Genomic DNA, 24,958 nt, shown 5'->3' with positions numbered 1-24,958 from the left:
GAAGGACACAGGAGGAAAAAAATAAAATAAAATAAGTAGACAGTAAAAGATATAGGTCTATACGTATTGTTGATCTCTTCCTATTAGAGTTTTAGAAGACTGTATCTTCCAAGAAACTTGCCCTTTTCATCTATGTCATCAAATTTGTAAACATAAAGAGAGTTGTGCATAATATTCCTGCATTATCTTTTTAATGGCAGTGAGATCTGTGATGATGTTTCCTCTTTTATTTCAGAAACTACTAATTTCTGTCTTTTTTCCCTTAGTTTGACTATAGACTAATCAATTATATCAGTCATCTCAAAGAACTCACTTTTGATTTTGTTGACACATTGAATAAATCAATAATTTCTATTTTCAATTTCTTTGATTTTTGTTCTAATGTTTATTATCTTTTTCTGCTTAGTTTTTTTCTTTTTATATTTTTATTGAGAAACAAATAGCAATAAGATAGTTTCACAACCTATTACTAGTACATTTTCAATAATTAATAGATTGCATATTGTTGTCTTAGTGGTTATTCATTGTACAAGATGCAGACTTGATATCCTGTCTCAAACACTATTTGAGCAAACCTCTCTACTCATTGAATTAAGGGAATAGAGCTGTATATCTATCCTATTTTGAGTATACAGATACAAAGTGATCGTTCATTTCTTTTTTTCCATAAATTTATTGAGAAACAAATAGCAATGAGACAGTTTCAAACCAAACTGGTAGGACAGTTTCAATAATTAATACATTGTATGCATTCTTCCTAGTGGTTAATTGCTGTACAAGATGCAGACATGCTATCCTACTTACAAACACCATTAGAACAAATCCCTCTATTCATTAAGAGAATGTAACTTATATCGATCCTAGAAAAAAATAAATTAAAATGACACTCACAGTGGTGATAACAAGGAAAAACTAAAAGTACAAAAAAATAAAATAAAAGTGCAAGATGCTGTGAGAACATGAGAAAAGGCAGTGTGAGACTCTCTAGCTCAAAGAAATAGGTGAGAATTTACCCACAGTAGTTTGAATAACCCAAAGGTATTACCCAGACAATGTCAAAATTGTATTAATGTCACAAAATGTAGTTTGAAGCAAAGGCATGTGCATGTGCTGTGCACAGAGAGGTGGCATTGGCAGCCACTGTCTGAGTGTAGACCACTAGGGATGATGGAGGCTTTGAGAAATTTATCACTCTTGTGCCTGGAGAATTCTAGTTAAGATGTTTCAGCACCACTCAGGTTTGAGGAACATTCTAAGTGAAATTTGAGTTTCCTTATATTTCAGATAAGTCCATACTGCTGTCCTTAGGGATTTTTGAGGAAATAGAATGTATCTCATACATATTTCCTCACATCAACAAAATCTGTGAAAGATTTGAAATAGTTAAAAATTATTTATCAATAAAAAATGATTGCCTCTGTGAGCAAAGCCTTTAATAATTCACATACACAGAGGCCAGACAGCACGAGCTCCAAAGGCTCAGGGTCAAACAACAGGAAGCACCATGGAGGGTCCTAACACATCTACTTCTTGTTCATGACACACAAAATTTGGTGGAAAATTTATGCACAATCTGCAAACCAATCTACCATTTCCCTGGGCTTTTGTGTGAAAAGAGGCAGGTTACACTAGGTGAAGAAAAAACTTTCCCACATCTCAACATGACACAACTTATCATTTTAAGATTCAATACAGAACATATAATTTAATGTTTTATCATTTTAAGTTTTTTATTTTTGTTGTCTTTTTGAGACAGGGTCTTACTATACAGTTCAGACTGGCCTTGAACTCACTTTGTAGCGCAGGCTGGTCTCAAACTCACAACGATCCTCCTAACTCAGCCTCCCAAGTGCTGGCATTACAGACTGGTCTGTGCCATCAAACCCAGCTGGAATATATAATTTGTAGGACACTTTTATAATATTTATCCACAATGGTCAGATGTAAGGAAGTGTAGGTCTGTCCACACACCAGACATTCAAGGAAGCCAGTGGAGGGCCTGAATCTTGCAGCAATATCCTGTACAAGTTCTGCTGAAGAGCTAAAGCTGATAGAAATGTCCTCCACAATTCTACCTGGATGCTTAGAGGCCATGACGATGCTTCATGCAAGTCTGTGTGAAGGGTTAATGTGAAATTAATGTGATGAGTTAATATAAAACTAAATGTAAAAAATTACTCAACTTTCTGTGACCCTGCTTCCTTATAAGATTGCAAGGAGGCTTGGTGTACCATCAATAAATCATGAATAGACTGAGAGTTCCCAGAATAGGCTTACAAAATAAATCAAAGTAAAGGTCAAAATGTTTCTAACTGTACAAATCCAACTGAAAAGCATTGCTGTGGTAATCAAGACCACTTATACACAGATGTATGTTAAACGAAGAACTAAACAATTCTCCCAGAAAGAATGTATGCTGAGTAATGGTCACACTGTCCCTAAAGGTACTGTTCTATGTTAAATGACAAATTTGTTTGCCAAACAGGATGTGGTTTCTACCCCTAAAACCTCTATACTTCTAAGGCTCCTAGCCATTTGTCCTCTCCTGTGTGAGTATGGCCAAGTGGTACTGGGCCCGATAATAAAGGCTCATAAAATTTAATAATTGGATTTTGGTCTGGTTTCTATGTTGAGAACCCATAACAGTCTGTATCCAAGATATGCACTGAGAAAGCCCAAAACTCAATAGTGGAAGCTAGAAAGTCTGTGCCAGAAGGGTGAAGAATCTGTGACACCAGGCCTAAAGATCTGCCCTGAAACCAGGAAGCAACACTAAAGATAAGGAACAAGATCACCCAAAGAGAACAACAGCCATTCACAGTAACAATGAGGACCTGAGCTGCTCTGATGAGAATAAAAACTAAGCTCACATCAAGGAAGCCAGTGAAAGAATTTTCTCCATGAGAACCAACCATATAAAATCTTCCCCTCCAGTTCTCAATTCATGATGAAGGCTACAATCCTTAGGTGGGTCTTCCACATCCAAAATCATGCTAACTCAGTTCACCTGGGTGTTCCAAGATGAACACTGCTTTATCCATCCCACCACCAAAGTGGCAGTTTTGCTCTTTTTTACACTTAGAATCGAAATTGAACCTTATAGAATCTAGATCTTGGCGTACTCCCTGGATGAACCTTCAAAAAGCAATAATAAGAAAACCTGTGTTCATGCAGATGAAAGGACAAGCAACAAATGCCCTCATAAAGTAGTCTTCACAGTTGCCTTAACAAACCTCTCAATAGGCAAACTTGATGATCTGTTTGTTGTCTGTGTGTGTGTGCTACACTCTCCCTAATGTGGGCATGAACATGAATCTGTAGGCATCTTTGCACAGCTGGGCACTGATATTTCTGCTTTGTTTCAGTTTTCACATTGTGGAATATCCAGGATATGAATATGCCATGGCAGATGTGTACAGGGCATGTAGCATGTCTCTTCTGTCAAGTGAAACTATTTTCTTCCATAGATTGTCCATTCTTTACAACTTTGATATAGCTTTCAAATATTTGTCATACAATACTCAGTGTCCTGGGAACTTAGAGAGTTTTCTTGGATCAAAGAGGAGTCACAGCCTTTCCTTACCATTTAATAGGGGCCCTGCCCCTTAGCTCAGTTCTTTAAGTGGCTACTTCAACAAAGCAGTCAGGCTCAGGGTGCTGTGGTTCGATCCCCACAACTCAAGCCAGCCAATCATGCCCTGAAGGCATTCAGAGGAAAAAAAAAACCCTTACCATTTAATATTCAGTGCAAAGCAGATGAATATAGACCAAGGCAGCTCACAATGCATGGCCATAATAAAGGTGGTAGTATACTGGATATGAGAAAGTCAGTGGCCAAAAGATTTCCTTTGCAAAATAAATACATCCAGAGAGCAAGATCACACCACAGAGGAAGGATTGAAGAGTCACTATTGGAGAAAGTGACTATTGGAGCAAAGAGAACAGAATTCCAGACAAATGCTTCAGTAAAAAGATGGCTGAGAGACATGTTAAGGGTCATAGAATTGAGTCTGGCCCTTGTCTTCCTGGGAATGCTCTAACTGATACTACATACCCTCAAATATTATTCTACAAAGTGACTTATGTCTACCAAAGTCTTAGTGAAAAGACCACAAGAAACAAAGCCAAGTTGGCATGGTATTTACTTTCTATGACAGTTGAATTCAGAGTGCCTAAAGCTCTGCAGAACCACTCTCTAGACAACCCTTTTGATGATAAGTGGAACACTGCTACTCTCTCTACTTTGGGTGTTTCACTCACCCAATTCACCACTGCTAGGAAGAATGATTTTGTATTGTGTGAGGAGAACCTTATTTTAAATGAGTAAAAGTAATACCTAGGGGCTGGGGAAATGGCTCAGTGGAATAAGCACTTCCCTGGCAAGCGCAAGGGCCTGAGTTCAATCCCCGGTTCTGAAAAAAAAAAAAAAAAAAAAGTAATACCTAGAAAAAGATTGTACCTTATCCAGGTCACTGCCAATAAAGCAATAAATGCAGCTTGACTAGTACTGAGGTCTCTGTCTAGGTGCCTGAAATTTCAAAAGAGAGTACCAGCATCCATGTAGTATCTGGACTAAGTTATCATAATTCAACATTCCCTTAAATTTCATATTTTAGAAACTGAATATCTAATAAACACATTTGAGTTATAGGACCTCTACTGGGTGGTGAGGACATTTTCTCTCCTGAAATGGATGATATTTGTTATGGGAAAGTGGATGACAAGTGCTTAGAATGAGCTTCTAACAACAGTACTCACTTATTCTATCACCTGCGTGGTTACACAGCATTGAAGAACATAAATGGGCCGGCCAGATAGCTCAGCAGACTAAAGCACCTGATTACTCAGAGCACAGTGGCCAGGGTTTGATCCCTGGTGTGCCATGCTGGCTTCAGCCCCAAGATGCATTAAGACAGCAATTGAAACTGTGTATGGTAGCTTGCTCCTGTAATCCCATCACTTGGAAGGCTGAAAACAGGAGAATCACTATGAGTCCGATCTGTGTAGTAAGAACCTGTGTAGACCCTGTATACCTTGTACTAAATTCATTTTTAAAAAGAACATACCATACAATCTGGGCTTAGAGACACACACCTGTAATCCCAGCATTCAGAAGGCTGAGGCAGGAGGATCACCAAGAGCTCAAAGCCACCTAGTGTCAAGGCCAGCCTTGAGTTCAAGGCAGCCTGTTTTATACAGTCAGACCCTGTCCCAAAAAATAAACAAGGAACAACAAAAAGTATAATGTGGCTACATTACTCACTAATTTTTATTTCATGCTTTTGCTGGTAGAGTACATTTCATCTCTTTATTAATTTCCCTATGTGTGACATTCTGTTATAGGAATGAATAATAGACTCCAGCATACATCTTCATGATTGGAATAGGAAAGCAGTCATCCTAATCCAAAATGTCAAAGAAAGCAATGATCTTGGTAGTGGGAATGTCAGCAGGATGAGGCTGAGTGCACAGAAACACTTTAGGGAGGGACACTAAATTTTATTTTTTTATATTAATTTTATTGAGAAAAGAAGTAGCAATGAGACAGTTTTAAAACAGGCTAGTAGGACAGTTACAATAATTAATACATTGCATATTGTTGTCTTTGCAGTAGTTATTCATAGTACAAAAAGCAGACATGATATCTGGGACACTAAATTTTAATTTTATTGAAAAAAGTAAAACAGAATTTGATAACAAAATAATAGGATAATAATAATAAGTAATGCATTGTATATTGTAATCATTGTATATTGTATACTTGAGTATTTACTCAGAGTACAAGATATGGACATGAAAATTCTCCAATTAATATTAGCATGAACCTTCCTTTTAAATGAACTAAGAGACACTAATAGTATAGTTAACTTGCATTTTTTTTCATTTTTCCCTTTCTTCCCTCCCCCTTTCCACTGTTCTAGTTCCTTTTGCTTTTTAAACTATCCCCATTTTCCAATATCGTATATTTTAGACCTCATTTACTCTTTAAATTTTTCACAACAGAAAAGCAATATGTTTACACATGTGAGCATGGTTTACTCATTCATGAGTATGATCACAAGTTGCACGCATTTACCTATAAATATCTGAATATTTTCCTTCTTTATGAAATATATATGTATGTATGTATGTATGTATGTATGTATGCATTTGAGGGTACCAGGGATTGAACTCAGGACCTTTTGTTTGCCAGAGAGGTGCTTATGCCAGTGAGCTATCTCCCCAGCCCTTAATGGATACTATATGAAAGAATTAAATCTCCCACTTGGAGAAGACAAGCGACTGCAGAGTATGAATATGCTACCTGGAGACACACTTGCATTTCAGTCTATCCCTAGCTATGAGAACTTTAGACATTATTGAATTTTTTGTTTCAGGTGCTTCATCAGGAAGAGCAAAGCCCATCAGATTGTACTTTGAAAGGAATCTAATGTATAGACAATATCCTGCATATTGGAAGTACTCACTGTCTGTTCATTCCAGGGCATTCAATTCAGGCTTGGAACTTTGATATTGTTGTTAAATGAGCAATTATAGTCTATGGTGTAAAAATTTAGAAATAGGTCAAAAACATGGGAAATGCTAGATGTTGGGTATGCCAAGTTCATGGTCCCCAAAATCAAAGGATGAATTCCAAGGAGCAACAGAGGTTAAGCATAGGAATATCTGCTGGAAAACGTAAATAGGAGAAAGGATTATGGAATATCTGCTGAGAGACAGGAGATCTTGAATAGGTTGCCAGCAAGCCCACCTCTCAAAGGAACTTTTATAGGGCAAAATCATAAGGTGGGTACAATGTGGATCAAAGCTATGATTAATCAATAAGATGAAGTCAGGGAACATGGATACCATCATTAATCTTTCTCGATAATCCACAGTCTTAATTTAGCCTTTAATCTGAGTAATTTTAGTGTTTCTGGTTTTAGCCTTAGCCCTAACCTTAGTCTCAGTCTTAGTAGGGGTAGATGGGAGCCCATCACTCATCAGATAATGAGAAATCTCTAAGTTTGACACCAATAATCTTCAGTTTCTGTGTATACCTGAGGGAAGAATATAAACTCGCCACTGTGACTTTGATCTTCAGATGTTCTTCCAGACACAGTTTTGATAAGTTCTTCCCTGCTCTACTGACACTCTTAAGTATGAAAATATTGCTTACAGTGTCTTTTGACTTTTAATGTTTCCTTTGTCGAGTCTCTTTTTAATTTAACGGCTGTCCACCTTATTCATGAAAAATTTGGACAGTTTCAGTTCATGGCATCTACATTAGCTTTCAAAAATCTATGATCCTTTTCTTAAGTCCTTATCTTCCAAAAATTTCTAATTTTCAATTATATATCATTGTGAGAAACAATAAGCCATATGGCATAGTTACCTAACACATGGAATAATATCATATATCACAATACAAATGTCTGAGTTACCCCAAAACTCACACACTGAAACTTACTTTCCAATGTGATGGTATGAGGAGGTTAGGCAAGTCCTTTGCAAACCACTGATATCTCTGAGCCAGAAATCTCAATAAAAATATATTTTCACTGAGGCTGGAATCTCAAAAATAATACAAATTCACTTATAAAGTTGAGCAAAAAAACAAAAAACAAAAAAAACCCCAAAACTTGTCCTTATCTCCTGCTATATGAGAACTTAGCAGGAAGTCACCATCTTTAAAAACTCAGTAATTTATAAATGCATTGATCATAGAGTTCCCCACATCCTAACAGGGCAGGAATTATATTTCTGTTATATTAATTTGAATATAGAATGACTCCTAAACACCATGTACTGAAGTCCTGGTTTCCAGCTACATGGTTGTTGTGAATGTAACATTTCCAGGCACTTTCTGACCTCCTCAGTCAAGTAATTTGCAAGAGTGAGGAGGTCACTCTGGTTGTCCTCTGGCACAGTGGGCACTATGTATAGCCCTGCTTTTGTTATTGCTTCCTGGATGGCAAGGGCAAACAGCTTACCCCTGTCACGTCACTAATGCCAATTTTAAACAATTATGTTTGTTTGCCTCTTATACTCTTTTTGTTTTTCTATTTTCTTTCAGTTTTTAAAGGCATAGTGTCACTTAGTAGTTCAGGTTGGCTTTGAACTCACTATGTAGCCCTGGTGGTTCTTGAACATACAGCCATCCTCCTGCCTTAGCCTTTTGTGTGCTGGGAAGAGATGTATGCATGGACACATCTGGCTGCTTGTCATTTTTCTTTCTTATTTTCAACTTTTTCTGTGTAGGCATTTAATCTAAGTCTTTCATATGTCCCAAAACTTTTCTGCAGATTAACTGCAGTGCTAGGCCTCAATATTTTCTAGCTTAAAATATATTAGAATACTTGACTCTTTATTATGTTCATCCTTCTAATAAAGTCTGCCCTAGATTCAGGGTAGGCCAGACTTACCAGGCCTATCATGTCTTTCTCACTGGTCTTCCTTCCTCATTATCTATAAACAACCCATTTCTAGCTCTCAGCTCATAATACTGATGCTCATTCAAATTTGACTCATATCCTTATCTCCAGTGTTCCTGGACTCTGGAATAGTCTGGCCTAGCATCGCCAGTACATCAGAAATGGACATACATCTCCTGAGCCCGTATGCTCCTATTTAATGCATCAATGTGCACACTGATCTTTTAAGGAGAGAAGTTAATGAATTTACATTATATGTATTTCATAGCTGTTTCCTCTTATTTCAAATAAAACAAATATTTCTGGTCAGGCATGGTGGTAGATACCTATAGTCCCAGTATTTAGGAGGCTGAGATAGGAGAATCACTTTCAGCTCAAATTCACCTGGGTTACAAAGTGAATTCAGGTCCAGCCTTATCTTAGTTACTCTTTTCTCATTGCTGGGACAAATGCCCGACACCCAAAAAGAAGGAAGGAAAGGTTTATTCGGCTCACAGTTACTGAGGGTTTCAGTCCCTACTCAGCTGGCTCCAAGACAGAGCAGCACATGCAGAGAGCATCCTTCCATGGCAGCACCAAAGAGCAAGAGAGCAAAATGGAGAAGGAACAGCAACAGTGGCAACAGAGAGGAAGTTTGTCTCTGTCTCTCTTATGTTACATTCAGGCTGTTCATTTCAGGCTGGGTGTAGCACTCCCACTCATAGTCCCAGAAGTACTCAAACCCATAATCCCAGCCTTGGATCATCCATAATCCCAGTGGTTCATGAGTTAATCACAAACTCTAGAAGTCTGCCCCTTGACTGCATGAGGCTTTGGGGGAACACCTACAGACAAACCATGACAAGCCTGAACTTCACAATAAAATCCTGTCTCAAACACACACACACACACACACACACACACACACACACACACACACACAAATCCCTAATATTTCTGATATCTTTGGAAAGAACTCATGAGTTTCAAACTCTTAGTACCATATTATTAGTAGGCATCAGGCGAGAATAAGAAACTAGTAAAGTACTTTCCAGGATACTGGGTCAGTAGTTTTTTTTTTCTTTTTTTGAAGATCCAGAGAAAGCTCGTAAAATATTATTGCAAATGTAAACAGCAAGCCACGTTCAAAAAAATCTGCCAGTTTCTGCAACAATGAAATATACAACCATAGCCAGTTCATTTCTGATTCCAAAAGTAGAACTTCACACTCGGTAAGGCAGGGAAAAGAATTCTGACAGTAGTGGAAAATAAATTTACATGGTGATATCTTTCTTGCTGACACAGTTCTGAGCTCATACACAGCATCGCATATTAAAAGACACTGTATGTGGTGGTTCACGTATTGTGATCTTGCTTTTTCTTTCTGAGTAGTCAATAACACGGAAGCTTAACAGTCTAACATGTCTATGTTTATTTATCTCCTAAATACACTAACTATGCCCAGATAGTTTCTCTTTTTTTCTATCTTCAAGAGACTTAGATCTCAACATGTGCTTCACATAGTACATTTCATGTGCAAACCATACAAATTCACATGACACTAATTGTTCTCCTATGTATACAGAGATATGATTCAAAACCAGTTTCTCCCATGAATGCATATACTCTACTTTTATCAAAGCTAACAATAGTATCAATTGCAATGTCCATCAGCTGTCAATGGCCAAAAATTTAAGATGCCTGTGGAATAGCATTTCAGACATTCATCAAAACAAATACTTTAATTCAAGCAAAATTCTTGGAAATATGCTTCAAAGACCGAAACAGAAGAAAGGGTTGAATTGCCCACCTCAAATGGAAAGGCAAAAATAAAAATATGTATGAGGTGGACATTTTCTATACTTAGGGACAGTTTATGAGTGCTATATGAGACTTCAAAAAAGTGAAGTACTGGTTGAAGAAAACAATTCTTTTAGGAAGGAATGAAAGTATTCTAAACTGAGTGCACGTGGATTGTACACTATTTAAATTGAGTAAACAGGAAAGACAAATTAATTTGACCTTACTAAAGTGGGCTGGAAGATAATACCTAACTGATAAGAATCCTCAAAGAATTTGGATAGCCATTACCAGCATAACTACCTACAAAGTTTAAAGGCAGGAGACAGAGTGATATGAGAAGAGGAAATTAAGAACAGACCAATGATTTCTGTTGGAAATAATAGGACAGTGTTCAGGGACACAATTTATAAATTATCCATTTTTATGGACAGTGATTATACATTTAGAACACTTATTAAAAAGAATAAGTATTTATTTCACCATGGAGATAGCTTTCAAAAAATAAACTACTACAACATGAGAGCTCCCTTAAATTCTTAAGTATCATTATTATATAGGTTGTAATGGAGAAAATTTGGAAAGTACTTGAAGGAATAACATCACTAATCTGGTAATTTGTCTTGTTGTCATTGCAGCAGGTGGATTCCAGGAAGTCATTTCAATGAAGCATGCACTCTGCCTGCGAGGAATGTTCTCTGACCTCCTCCATGTGTTTACATCAAATTATATCATTACAGAAGTATGTGTATCAAAATGAAATCAAACTGGAGATAAAGATCAGTAGCATGGCTCCTATTTAGATAGTGCAAGACCCTAAATTCAATTTCTGGCATTAAAAAAATCACATCATAAAACAAGAGACAAAGTCTATAATTAGATAATAATGTAAGCATTGGTAGTCATATTTTTAATAAAATTGAGGTAAATATTCAGTTCTAAGGAAATCCCTTTAGGAAATCTTTCTATCAACAGAGAAAGTCAATAATTAATGGAACAGGAATCAATAATATAACCATAATGGAACAATAATCATAGACAATTTGTTTCTACCAGTGAATAAACCACATTTTAACCTGTAAACTATGCATTTCCCCTTGAATTGAGCATTGTTATGTCTATATTTTGTCTATATGATCAAGCCATACTCTACTACTCAGCAAAACGACAGCACAAATTACAAATTCCAAGTTTTAATCTGTAGTGCACCTCCCTTCCTAAGGTTCCACATTCCACTCCTGTATATGAACTAAAATCCTTATATATACTCCTATATGAACCTCTAATTCATATTTCCTAAAAATTATTTTTGTATAAAGGAGTCAGGAAACTACAAACATTCCATGTATAGGTTTGGCTGAGTTCTTCTCAGACCTAATCTAGTAACAAGATTGTATGAAAAGAGAAAAAAGACCAGGGGAAGAGAGGAGAGTGGGGGAAAATGTGTATCATCAAAGTATAATATTCATGTGTTTCAACATGGCAAAATGAAGCTTGTTTTTTGTAAGACAAATGTGAATTCATAAAAATATTTTGCAATGGTATGTATATGAAATATAATTTCCTTACTATTGTCATTGAACAATGTACACAGCAAGAATTACCAAATCCTCACACCGATTCATTTTTTGGTCTGGAAAAACAGAAAAGGGGGAAAAATTTCATTAGAATTAGATGATCTCACACACACACACACACACACACACACACACACACACACACACTCCTACTCAAATATACTACAAAGAATATACCAGGAACTTACTCCCCAAATTTCCATACCTGGCTTTAACATTGTTAGCTAAAGTGATTAACAATATTCTCAATAAGCTTCTCTTCTGGAAGGTTAACAACCTAAGTTTGCAGACCAAAATTAGAGAAAAAGGGGGGCTGCATGGAAAGCCAATATTTTGGCCCTAGCCTTCCAAGGTCAATTAAGACTCAGGACATATGAGAACTTGTACTGTAAGGTCATGTAACTCAGTAGTGTCCCAAATTTTCTGATCAAGAAGATTATGGGGCCAAAGAGGAAAGTGATCGATGATGTAGAGTGTGCCTAAGGAGAGTCACATGGGGAGAAAACATTCTCTCAGGCTTTCACAGAGAGCACATTGGCCAAGCAATGGCCGTGACTCATCCACATGGCTGACACTGACAGATGATCTACAATCTGAGATACAGGATCTCAGGATAAATCCTGAGGAGATTTCACTGACCTTATCAGATCCAAAAGCCACACCTTTTGTTGCACAGGTCTTGCTTTATCTTGGTCTTAACCATCCAGCAGAAAAGTATAAAAATGAAGTAGAAGAAGTAAAGCCATGGTGTTATGTTGAGCTATAGGGGACTCAGGTCAACAATTTCTGACATTGCCAGCCAAGCGCAAGACCCAATACTTTTATGGACTACTGCACTCTTTTAGAATATTTTGCTGAGTTAATACACCTATAATATTCAAATGACGGAAGGAAACAAAAAAGGAGATACAGATGAATGTCCATTTCGTATCTGTGTATTCAAAATGGTTAGGATAAACATATAGTTACATTCTCTTAATGAATAGAGGGATTTGTTGTAATACTGTTTGTAAATAGGATATCATGTCTACATCTTGTACAGCGAATAACCACTAGGAAGAGAGTATACAATGTGTTAATTATTGGAACTGTCCTACCAATTTGATTTGAAACTGTCTCTTTGCTATTTGTTTCTCAACAAAATTATGGAAAAAGAAAGAAAGTTAAAAAAAAATTCTCTTTAGTTACTCTTGTTCCTTCAGGAGTGTGGTCTTTCAGTCACTCTTACCCTCAGTCAGCTCATAACCCCTGCTGTTTCTTCGATGCAAGAACAGCCAGACCTAACATGAAGATGGTACAGGAGCCAAATCTGCACCCTTTATCATCCCTTTTATCTCAGCTTCTTCTACTCATGTCCCTTTTTTAAAAGTTTAATTTTTTTCTATAATTTTATTGAGAAATAAATAGCAATGAGACAGTTTCAAATCAAATTGGTAGGACAATTCCAATAATTAACACATTGCATACTGTCTTCCTAGTAGTTATTTGTTGTGCAAGATGCAGACATGATATCCTATTTACAAACATTATTAGAACAAATCCCTCTATTCATTGAATTAAGAGAATGCAGCTATATATCTATCCTAACCATTTGGAATACACAGTTACAAAATGGTCATTCATCTGTATCCCCTTTTTTCATGTCCCTTTAATGGTGAATGATTGAGATGTTTGAAGAATACACACTTGGGGCTTTCTCCTTACTTCAATATTCCCTTTAAACAAGTTCATATCCTAGCTTAGTCAGCAAAAAGTTTTAAAGCAATGTTAACAGACAGCCCAAGGATAATAACTATCACATCAGCAATGGCAACAAATCACTACTTCTGGAACAACAGATACATGTACTTTGGCACACGCCTTAACAGGGACCCTAGGGGCCGGAGAGATGGCTCAGTAGAATAAGTGCCTTCCTGGCAAGCACAAGGGCCTGAGTTCAATCCCCAGTTCCACCAAAAAGAAAAAGAAAAAACAGGGACCCTAATAATGTGGGCATGATCAGAAAGACAGGGATTTAATGCTGGCCTTCAGACTTATTTCTGTATGAACACAGCTAGTGGACTTGACATTCTACTCTGCAAACATCTAAAAAAAAAATACAGGGTACTCCTGAGACAAAGGAGAAACTGAGGGGAGGGAGGAGTTAAATGTTGTGCTATGCACAAATGCTGCACATAAGCATGGGGGTTCCAGAACACAGCAAGACATAAAGTTGTGGGAGTATCACTGACAAAACAGGGCTTTGTAAGAGACAAACAGGATACCAGACTAGGGTCCTCAATGTGGGCCAAACTGTATGACACAGTCCAAGGCGACTGAGATTAGAGCAATAAAGAGGAAAGGTCGCAGGCCTCAAAGATTTCATAGAAAGGCCTGTGTTCCACAGTTCCAAACTAGCCCATCAGCATCCATCTGAAAGCACTTAGCTCCACACTTATATTTCTACCTCCTAAGATGAGGCATAGAATTCCTACACACTAATAAAATCACAGAGGAAGGGAACCAGATAGTCTTGTGTCATTTCTGAGTAGGTGACACTGGGTCTGAACTATGCCACCCAAAGAGAAATAAAGGCTGCACATTTCTGTCAGCCTGATCATTCTGTCCTGCTCATCTGCGCATGGCTCATACAGCTAACCTGCATCTCTCAACAGCTAGTGAACAAAAATCCACCCTCTGAGATCTGAGAGTCAGGAAAAATGATCCTATATCTGGCTCCAGTGGGCACACTGATCCCACTGAAAAGCTTCCACTCTGAGGTATTCCTGGGATGATGTAGAGTCAAATGGGGATCCTTGCACTGACACGTTACTTGCTCATGGCTTTCTGGAGTGGATGTGTGCTTTCTCAGTGTAGTTAGTCAGCTCCATTTTTACTTTTTAGGGTGATTCTGTATCTAGAACTCAGAGAAAAGGGAATGTGTAGAGCAAGTATGGACCACTAGCAGAGGATAAAGTGTGGGAAGTCACCTTTGAGATGTGTGGAATGAGCATGTTGGACTCATTGCCAAGTTTTTCTCACACATTTGCAGTCAACGAGACCTTTTTTACTTTTTGAATATTGGGGTTGAATCTAACACTTGTGGGTACAACCAAAGCCATCTTTTTTTTTTTTTTTTTTTTTTTTTTTTGAGGTAGTGTTTTGGTCTGTTCCTGAAATGCCCAGCCTGGCTGCAAACTTGTGATGGTGCATTTTGTGCATGCATATCTGTGTGTGTGTGTTTTCAGCTTTCCTCAGTGCTGAGATCACAGGGGTATGCAATCACACATGGCTATGACACGTCTAACTAAAAATACTGAAAACATAAAAGGGTATATAATTATTAACACGTCTGCTACATTCACTATCAGTTCTGTTGCACGGAATGATCAAGTGAAGAAACCCACGTGCTTCACCCATGGTCACAGGAAACAAAATCCACATTCAGAGTGTGAAAGTTCTTTTCCATGTAGAGGGGGAGACTAGCTGCTGTAAGGGTGTCCCACAGTAAATCTTGGTGATAAAGGAACAAAAAGTAAAAACATTGACTCTTGGAGCTGACCATAGCTTGTTGCTCCCTTCTCTCAGTGTGAAAATGCCACTTCCTACACCTTAATATTTATAAGATGAATACACTTACTGGGGGTCATTTTAAGAGTCTCACTAGTGTCAAAGTCATCACACTTTTTTCCGGAAACTACATAAAGGAATCTATCTCTCAGCCTGAGCACAAAAATTTATTGTATACAAATTATAGATTGACAGCCATAAATCTATGCATGCCAAAATCAAAACCATGTACAGAAATTCTCACAGAAAATAGGGTCACAAACTCAGAAAACACACATTCAACGGCCATGATTTCTGCCTCCTGCATGACTTCTGTGTGAATCTAGCCCTCCACTGCTCTGCAGCTTTTCATTGTTTGTACTCGTTCTGTTAGTGTTCTCTCCAGCTGGAGGTCACCTACAGGAGAAACTGCTATCCAAAATCACCAAGGCCAAATTCATTGCTCTTCCTCTGCATGCTCCAGTTGACCTCATCTTGAAGATGTGATCCATGTAAGCCACAACTTTTACAGATTAAAGTAAGAATGTGGAACCTCTGTGTAAGTCCCACCCCTAGGGCTTGCTGAGACATTGAGACTGGGCGTGGTGGCACACTTCTGTAATCCCAGCACTTGGGAAACTGAAAACGGGAGAATCACTATGAGTCTGATCTCCATAGTGAGACCCTGAAAACCCTGTACTGAATACATTTTTTTTAAAAAAAAAGAATATAGAATCTGGGCCTTTGAACATAACATTGTGACAATCCATGATTCATGTTACCCAATAAAGTAGGAAAGGTAAATTCTAAGACACTCTATGGGGATTTTAAAAATGGACCCATAAAAATGTCTTTGAGAATATGAAGAGGTCTACAAACACTTATAGGTAATCAAACTAGTTTGGGAAACAACTTATGAAACATGAACTTTCCCCTGTTCCTTGGGCCTCAGTAGTTCTCCCAAGGTCCCAGGTCATGCTAGTCTTCTGGTGCTGTGTGCTTTTTGCCATTAGAAACTGTTTCTCTACCTCACCACCCACTATTTTCTAGAGTAAATATTGAGCTTCCTAAAATTGCATTTTCCTTTCAAACATTTGTCACTGCTCCAGGTTTATTCCTTCTCAGGTTCAATCATACCCCATGTGAAACCAAGCTATTGCCTTGGGGCAAAGATAGAAAGTCATCAAGAATCACTGTGATTTAGACATGGGATGGAAGAGTGAGTGTTCGTGGGCAATGTACATGCTTTTTGTCATTTCAAGAGATACTCGCTCATGTTTCTCCTCCAATCAACTTCAGTCTTTTCTTCTGTTGTGACAAGCCAGACATAGAAGAGTCATGCTCCTCTCTATTAAAAGTATAATGCCCCTTTATCTGATAAGCACAGGATTCCATGTGCCCAATGTATGCTTCCAACTGTAGATAGTAATAAAACACACACATACATAATTTTATATAAAACTGTGAAAATTTTAAATGATGTATTATATATAGGTAGCGATTTATATTAGTTAATTTTGTAATGGTTATTAAAATCATTGGGCACATGGAATCCTGTGCTTATCAGATAAAGGGGCATTATACTTTTAATAGAGAGGAACATGACTCTTCTATGTCTGGCTTGTCACAACAGAAGAAAAGACTGAAGTTGATTGGAGGAGAAACATGAGCGAGTATCTCTTGAAATGACAAATGGGGCTATGTAAATGTGCCATCTACAAGTTTCCCCCAAATTGTACTCATCCTTCACGGTGTGATATCACACACTAGATCTATGAGATCAATTAACTATGGATCACTGTTGCATGGGATTTAATTATGCTGAGAATGGCACAGGATTTGAATGTTCTCATTTTTAGTTTTAGAATTTTTAACATTAGATTCTTTTAAGCTGGAAGAATTAACATGGGGGTAAAGAGGGACTATATTTAGCTCAGCTGTGGCCACATCCCTTCACACAGCTCCTAGATATACACTGAACTCATGTTTGTGATCACATACCTCTGCTGCAAACTTAGCACTCCAATTCCAGGGTCACAGTGAGGCCTCCTACCCATCATTTGTTATTCTCATCATTGGAATCACATTCTGTGGATTTTCTTTAGAAACATGAGAAGGATGCTGAAATCTTTATATACTTGTATATTGAAGAAGTTGCTATGCATAAATGATCAAATTTACTATCAGAGGTATTCTGTTTAATTTTACTTTTATAAGAAAAAGTCAAAGGTCAGTAGTTGAAAAATGAGAGATATTTTACAAACGGAAACAGGATGAAGAAATGAAAAGTAAGAGAAAGGGTGTAAGGCAGTAAAAGGAACACTCGGATGTGCTGTACACATGCACAGCTTTCTGAAAACCAATGCAACAAAAACCTTTATAGACAAATGTGCTTAAGATTTCTTTGCTTTTAGGTTGTTAATCTAATCAGCATGACTTGATGAAGACATGCATAAAAGCTGCATGACTGTGTCCTTCAAGAGAAAATAATTAATATGTGGGCCACTGATCTGAGTGGGAAATAATGGCCATGAGGAAAAAGAGGTGTCATGGAAGAGGACTTGGCATTGGGGAACCAAAAAGCTAAATGGAAAAGACAAGTTTCTTCATACTTCAATTGTCTTAAAGAAGTGTGATGTTTGGTACTGTCATCATCTAAGAACAGCAAACTCCAGTGCTCAAACTTTGAACAGAGATTTTTTTTTTATTAGGCTTCTTTTATGTGTTTTGAAATTCTTCCCCCTTGGACTGTGTTTGTTTTGTTGGTTCTTCTTGTTTTTAAGTTTCTAACTTCATTTGAGCAGTCCATGCTTCCCCAGGTTTAAGTCCTTAGGTACCCATTATAGGAGTATTGATCCACTCATTATACAAGGAAATTTTAAAAAATCATTTACGAATAAAAAATGGTCTCTCATGCAGCACTGGCCCTACCCCTGGGGAGCACTGAGCCAGCGACCCAGTCCGGATGTGGTGGCACACACCTGTAATCCCCAGCACTAGAGAGGCTGAAAACAGGAAAATCACTGAGTCTGACCTGTGTAGTGAGACCCTTTGCCAAATACATAAGTAAAGAACAGTAGAAAAAGAAACTCATACATGCCATTTATGTTTCTATAGCTCTAATAGATAATACATTGTGCCAACTTGCAAGTTTAGAAGTTTAAGTGACTCGGCAGTGGACCAGGGTCCTCACTTGATAAACATCCTGAGCCTGTGCAAAACAAGGGAAAAGAGATAATGTGAGTGCTACACTCACCAAAGAGCAGGTAGCTTGCTTACAATATAAGCAAGAAACCCAGCTATTCCCCTCCTGGATATTTTTCTGGAAGAACTGAAACCATCATGTCACAGTGATATGTGTGCACCCATGTTTATAGCAGTGCAATTTGTCATTGCTAAATTTTGGGAATAACCCAAATGATCACCAACTTAGGAACGGATAAAAAAAGATGTGGTATTTTTATAAAATGGAGTCTTACTCAGCTATAAAGAAAGATTAACTTGAGGCTTTTATATGTAAATGGACACAAGCAGAGGCTATACTGAAAAGTGAAATACATACATGTAAATATGGCATTGTCTCCCTAGTGTAAGAATCTGAAGAATAAATTAAATCTGAAAGGTACAATATAGTAAAAACAGAAAAAAAAAACCCTGAAATTAAAGAATAAACATGTCAAGGGCTGGCTAAATAGCTCAGTGGATTAAAACAACTGCAAGCAGGTGCAGTGGGCGGGAGTCATCAAAGATCCCTGGGACTGCTGTGCCAGTCCCACCCCCCTAGGCACGATGAGACAGTAGTTGAGACTGGGCGTGGTGGTGTGCCCCATGTAATCCCAGCTCTTGGGAGGCTGTAAACAGCTGGATCACTATGAGTCCGATCTAGAAGTGAGATCCTGAACACCCTGTTGACTGTTCCCTAAAATCCAAAAATAAAAAATAAAAAATAAAAAAGAATAAACAATTGAGATGAGGAAAAGGAAAAAAGATAGGCTAAAAAAAAGAAGAAGAGGAATATCATGTAAGTATATACACAGGATAGCTAAGATGATTGTACTACTAATTTCTATTATTTTTATTTTTTAATTAATCTTATTGAGAAACAAATAGCAATGAGACAGTTTCAGAACTGATTAATAGGACAGTTTCAATAATTAATATTGTACATTGTTATCTTCTTAGTACAAGATGCAGACATGATATCCTGTCCAAACACTATTAATAAAAATCTTTCTTCTCATTGAATTAAGTGAAAGTAACTGTATATCTATCCTAACTATTCAGTATATACAGATACAAAATGGTCCTTCCTTTGTATTCCCTTTTTTTGTTTAGTCCTGTCAGAGATGGGTATTCCATTGGCTTCTAAATACCATAGGTGCATGAATTCAGCAAAACAATCCAACACAGACCAGCAATCCACAATAGTAGTGGGTTATCCACAGGACTGGCAATGACAGACAGCACAACATATTAATATGGCTTTACTTTATATACCTCATTTTTATACTTTTCTGCTGGATGGTTAAGACCAAGATAAAGCAAGACCTATACAATGAGAAATGTAACTTGTGTACCTGATAAGGTCAGTCAAATCCCCTCAGGATTTATCCTGTAACCTTGTATCGCAGTTTGCAGATCCTTTGTGTCAGCCATGTGGATGAGTCACAGCCATTGCTTGACCAATTTGCTCTCTGTGAAAGCCTGAGAGAATGTTTTCTCTCCATCTGACTCTCTTTAGGCACACTCTACGTCATCAATCACATTGCTCTGTGGTCCCATAATCTCCTTGATCAGAAAATTTGGGACATAACTGAGTTACATGATGTTATAGTATAGGCTCTCCTGTGTCCTGAGTTTTCACTGACTTTGAAAGGCTAGGGTCAAAATGTTGGTTGTCCTTGCAGCTCTTATATTTCTCTAATTTTTGGTCTGCAAACTTAGGTTGTTAACCCTCCAGAAGAGAAGCTTATTATTATCCTACAACATATGCAGTTGAGTTTAACCTACCTGTCTGAATGTGAAACATCCTAGCCATAACATGGAGCAAGTACTTTCCATAAAGTATTGATATGTTAAACTTTAAGTCCCTACAGAATATGGAGAAAAAAATAAAAATGAAAAATATTTTTAAAATATGAATAAACAATTACATATTTTCACACAGAAATCTAGAAATCCAACCATACACAGCATTGTAGCAGGACAGTCCTGTGGCATTCTTTTTTCTTCTGTCTTTATTCATTAGCCTTTAAAAAAAAAACCAAACATTTACTTGACAGAGTATGGCAACAATTGGTATGTCATGACGAGAATGTCAGGCATTCCAAGCATGACTCTTCTACTACACATTGCTATCTTCAGTGCAGCTGCTTGGTTCACAGGTATCAGCATATATGTTAGTAAGGGTGAGAATCCTACCAATTAACTGCTAGTTTCAAAACTTGATGATGTTTCTCAGGATCATTGCCTTATCCATCTTGTGCGTATAAATGTATTACTTTGCCCATCATGTTTCCCATCTTTTCTCCTTGCCCTCTCCTTACTGTCAAATCCTCAAGTTCTCACTTTCCTTTTAATTGTATTATATCTTTCTATTTGTATTTCTTTTGAGTTCTTATACTAGGGAGACCATACAATATTTACACATGTTGGTCTGGTTTATTTCACTTATGAGTATATCTTCAACTGGCATCCACTTAAGTATGTTTCAAGTTTATCATTCTTTATAGCTGAATACTCCATTGTATAAAAATACCACATCTTTTTCAACCATTCCTCATGTGACAGGCATCTTGGTTGTTTCCAAGATTTGGCTATCACATATTGTGCTGCTATAAACATAGGTGCACATATATCACTATGATATGATGTGTTAAATTCTTCCAGGAAAATTCCCAATAGGGGGATAGCTGGCTTGAATGGGATTTCCAGCCCTAGTTTTTTAAGGCGTCTCCACACTGATTTCCATAATGGTTGCAGCAGTCTACATTCCCACCAGCAGTGGAGAAGGGTTCCCTTTTCCCCACAGCCTCTCCAACATTTGTTGTTGGTTGATTTCTTTATGATAGCCATTCTTTGTGGGGTGAGATGGTATCTCGGTGTTAATTTGCATTTCACGGATGGCTAGTGATGTGGAGCATTTTTTCATATATTTATTCACTTCTTTAATTTCGTCCTCTGAGAAGTGTGTGTTCATCTTGAATGCCCATTTCTGGATTGGGTCTTTAATCTATTAGTTTTCTCAAGGTAGCAGTTAATGCTCAGAATTTTTACTTTGACCAATTTGTATGCTAATATCTGTAATTTGAGCAATTACAGTGAAGACAGCAGTCTTCAATGCAATTGATAACAATCACTGTTGAACACATTTCATCTTGTTTTTTTTTAAAAAAAGCTTATCATTTATAATGTGTTCTCTATTATTTTTGTACTCTTTAAAATAAATTTTAAACATATAATGGCTAAGAAAAAAAAAGTAAGGTTTATTGAAAGGAAAATTTAATGTTCAATTTTTTTTATCAATCTTGCATGTCTAAATCTGGTAATCTGAGCAACAAATGTGATAATAATATGTAATATAACAACCATTGTTGGGGGCCAGCAGACTAGAGGCTGAAAACAGGAGGATCACTGCAAGTCCAAGCTGTGTAGTGAGACCCTGTACCAAGTACATTTTAAAACAAAAAACAAAAAAACAACCATTGTTAGTTTTCTAATTCTGTACAATTTTTATTGTTTTATGTTGTTGTTTTTGTCTTTGTTCTGATTTTATTCTTTAAAATTTAAAAGTGAGGAAAAGAAGCATTTTTGATGCCCCCTTTTCACTCTTGTTTGCTTTTGTTAACTTGCACTGCCATGAACTATTGCCCCTCTGCCATGTCAACCTGCCTTGTAGACAACTGATTAAGGAAAACTTCCTATGAGACAGATGAATCTCCATTTATGTACCTTTGGGTGTCACGTATTTTGTCCTAGCAATGCAAGAAAAGTAAACAAGACAATGCTCCATAGGTTTGTAAGAACATAACCCCAGCAGAAGTGGAGTAGCTTTTATATTCAAGAGCAAGGTACAAAGCCCTTTAAAAATTACATCAATGTTAAAATGAGAGTGAAAGTACAGGTCAAAAGAGACCTGGTCAAAAGAGAGCTGATACTCATGCACATTTCTTAGCCCAGCATATGTGTTTGAAGGCAACTGGCACGTACCTCAAACATTAGACAGTTGTCCTTATGAACAATGAGAAATGCATTGGATAATTTTATCTCAAAAATTGGTCGAACAGAACATGATCTCAATTATAACTTAATGAATTCACATTTTACCAAAATGACAATTCATATGAGTGAGGTTTTCCTTCAGGCCATTAGTTTAGCATATGAGGTAAACAATGATTACCAAAGATAAATTGGTATCATGACATCAAGGAATAGACTTTACCTTGCACACACATTAGCATCAATTCTCCCCCAAACAACTACACAGCTAACAAAAATTCTTGTTAATGTATTGCTACTAATAAATCATACCACCATTTATACTGAATAGAGGTATTATAATTCTTGGTATGCTTTTGGACACAGTTATGATCTTAATGGTCTGTGGTAATCAGAATCTCATGGCAGTATGCCTTATTCTTGGTACATTTGGTGGAAAATTAACACCAAGCTAAAAATCAGTGCAATATAAAGGAGAAAAGTAAAATTCTGATGGTAGGAATTAAAAAATGTCTAAATAAATGATAATATTGACTGCAATAACAAAGAAAATCATGCTGGGGAGATAGCTCAGCACCATGACCTGGCAAGTGCAAGGTCCTAAGTTCCATCCCCAGTAAGGGAGAAAGAAAGAAAGAAAGAAAGAAAGAAAGAAAGAAAGAAAGAAAGAAAGAAAGAAAGAAAGAAAGAAAGAAAGAAAGAAAGGAAAGAAGAAAGAAAGAAAATCATACAACATTATGTACATAATATAATGAACAGTGATGTTGGGATAGAAGCAGGTAATTGTCAAAACATGAAAAACGTAGCATTTCCTACTCTACAAATTGGGTGAAATGAACTCAACTTTGCCAAAAAAAAAAAAAAATGCTCACAAGCCTCTAAAAGATATATATTCTAATATAAAATGTGGCATCAAATTCAGAAACATCAGTTGTTACACAGAAGATACAGAAAATGAATCAAAATTTCAAAACAAAAGTAGGGACAGGATTCTAACAATTTATATTTATATATAAATATACAAAGTTTTTAGTTGTCCATATCTCCCAATGTTAAAAATAAAACTTTAAGCGCATAAAGGATGGCAAGATAGCTCAACAGACTAAGCGTCTGCTTAGGCAAAACTCGGGTTCCATTTTCTAGCACCACATGCTGTGCTGGCCCTACCCCCAGACACCCTAAGCTGGCCACCAAGATGGGAATGCCTGCAATCCCAGCACTGGGGAGAATGAAAACAAGAGGATCACTCCTATCATGAGCTGTATAGTGAGACCTTGTACCAAATACAAAGAAAAAAAATTAAGTATATAGACACTAACCATACTTGAAAGCAAAAAGTACATTTTTAATGGACTATGTTGAAGTAATAGGCACTATGGATTAAGTACAGAGACACTAAAAAGCACAAAATTATGTCAATTTGCTTATTAAACCCTACAGACACATAAGTGATTTACTGAAAAACATATAATATGTGTACTTTAGGATAGCTCTATCTGGGATTTGTATTTTCTAGAAAAATTGTGAACAAATATTGACATTAAATTTTTTGTACTATTTCTTCAGGTCTCCATTATATGAAAAAATTTCAAAATTGACTTACATATATAGTCTCCTCCCATGAAGGTTCTTTCATGCATTAACAATGTGTGTACACTGGCATCTTTCCCACATTGCTCACATACATAGGATTTGTGATCAATAAGCTCTTTCATACATGTGATAATCATCATGTTTGCTGAAAGCATTTGCACATTCCTTACTTATATAGAATTAATCCCCAGTGTGAGTACTTTCATGTATGTTACATTCACTGTGCCTGCTTAAAGCTTTATCATTTTGCTTATATAGATAGTGTTTCTCCCTAGTATGAAGGCTTTCATGTATTTTACAATATCCACGTGTGGTGAAAGCTTTCCCACATTGTTTACATATATAGGGTTTCTCCCCAGTATGAGTTCTTTCATGACTTTGACAATGAGTTTTTGTGCTGAAAGCTTTTCCACATTGCTTACATATATAGGGTTTCTCCCCAGTGTGAAGCCTTTCATGTATCTGACAAACTCTGCGTGTGGTGAAAGCTTTATCACATTGCTTACATACATAGGGTCTCTCCCCTGTGTGAACTCTTTCATGTTTTCGCCAATGACTATTTGTGCTAAAAGTTTTCCCACACTGTGTACATACATAGGGTTTCTCCCCAGTGTGAACTCTTTCATGTATTTTACAATTTCCCTTTGTGCTGAAAGCTTTCCCACATTGTTTACATACATAAGGTTTCTCCCCAGTGTGAGTTCTTTCATGTGTTCGACAATGAGTGCTTCTGCTGAAAGCTTTCCTACATTGCTTACATACATAGGGTTTCTCCCCAGTGTGAACTCTTTCATGTATTTTGCAGTCATTGTACCTACTGAAAGCTTTCCCACATTGTTTACATACATA

The 24,958-nt window shown here is 37.0% G+C and overlaps 1 protein-coding gene across 1 annotated transcript in view; it reads right to left on the bottom strand.

Moving 5' to 3' along the window:
- Positions 1 to 2,993: 2,993 nt before the first annotated feature.
- LOC111818156 (zinc finger protein 120-like) overlaps positions 2,994 to 24,958 on the bottom strand; it is a 63,261-nt gene continuing 41,296 nt past the window's right edge. Inside the window, exons 5-7 of the mRNA XM_023721289.1 lie at positions 24,620 to 24,691; positions 4,460 to 4,528; positions 2,994 to 3,135 (exon numbers count right to left, since the gene is read on the bottom strand). Of these exons, the coding sequence (XP_023577057.1) occupies positions 2,994 to 3,135; positions 4,460 to 4,528; positions 24,620 to 24,691 (283 nt within the window). The remainder of the gene's footprint in view (positions 3,136 to 4,459; positions 4,529 to 24,619; positions 24,692 to 24,958) is intronic.

This window comes from Octodon degus, unplaced genomic scaffold, assembly GCF_000260255.1.
Source record: "Octodon degus isolate 3935 unplaced genomic scaffold, OctDeg1.0 scaffold00081, whole genome shotgun sequence".
NCBI lineage: Eukaryota > Metazoa > Chordata > Mammalia > Rodentia > Octodontidae > Octodon > Octodon degus.
This window is presented reverse-complemented; position numbering and strand designations above follow the sequence as displayed.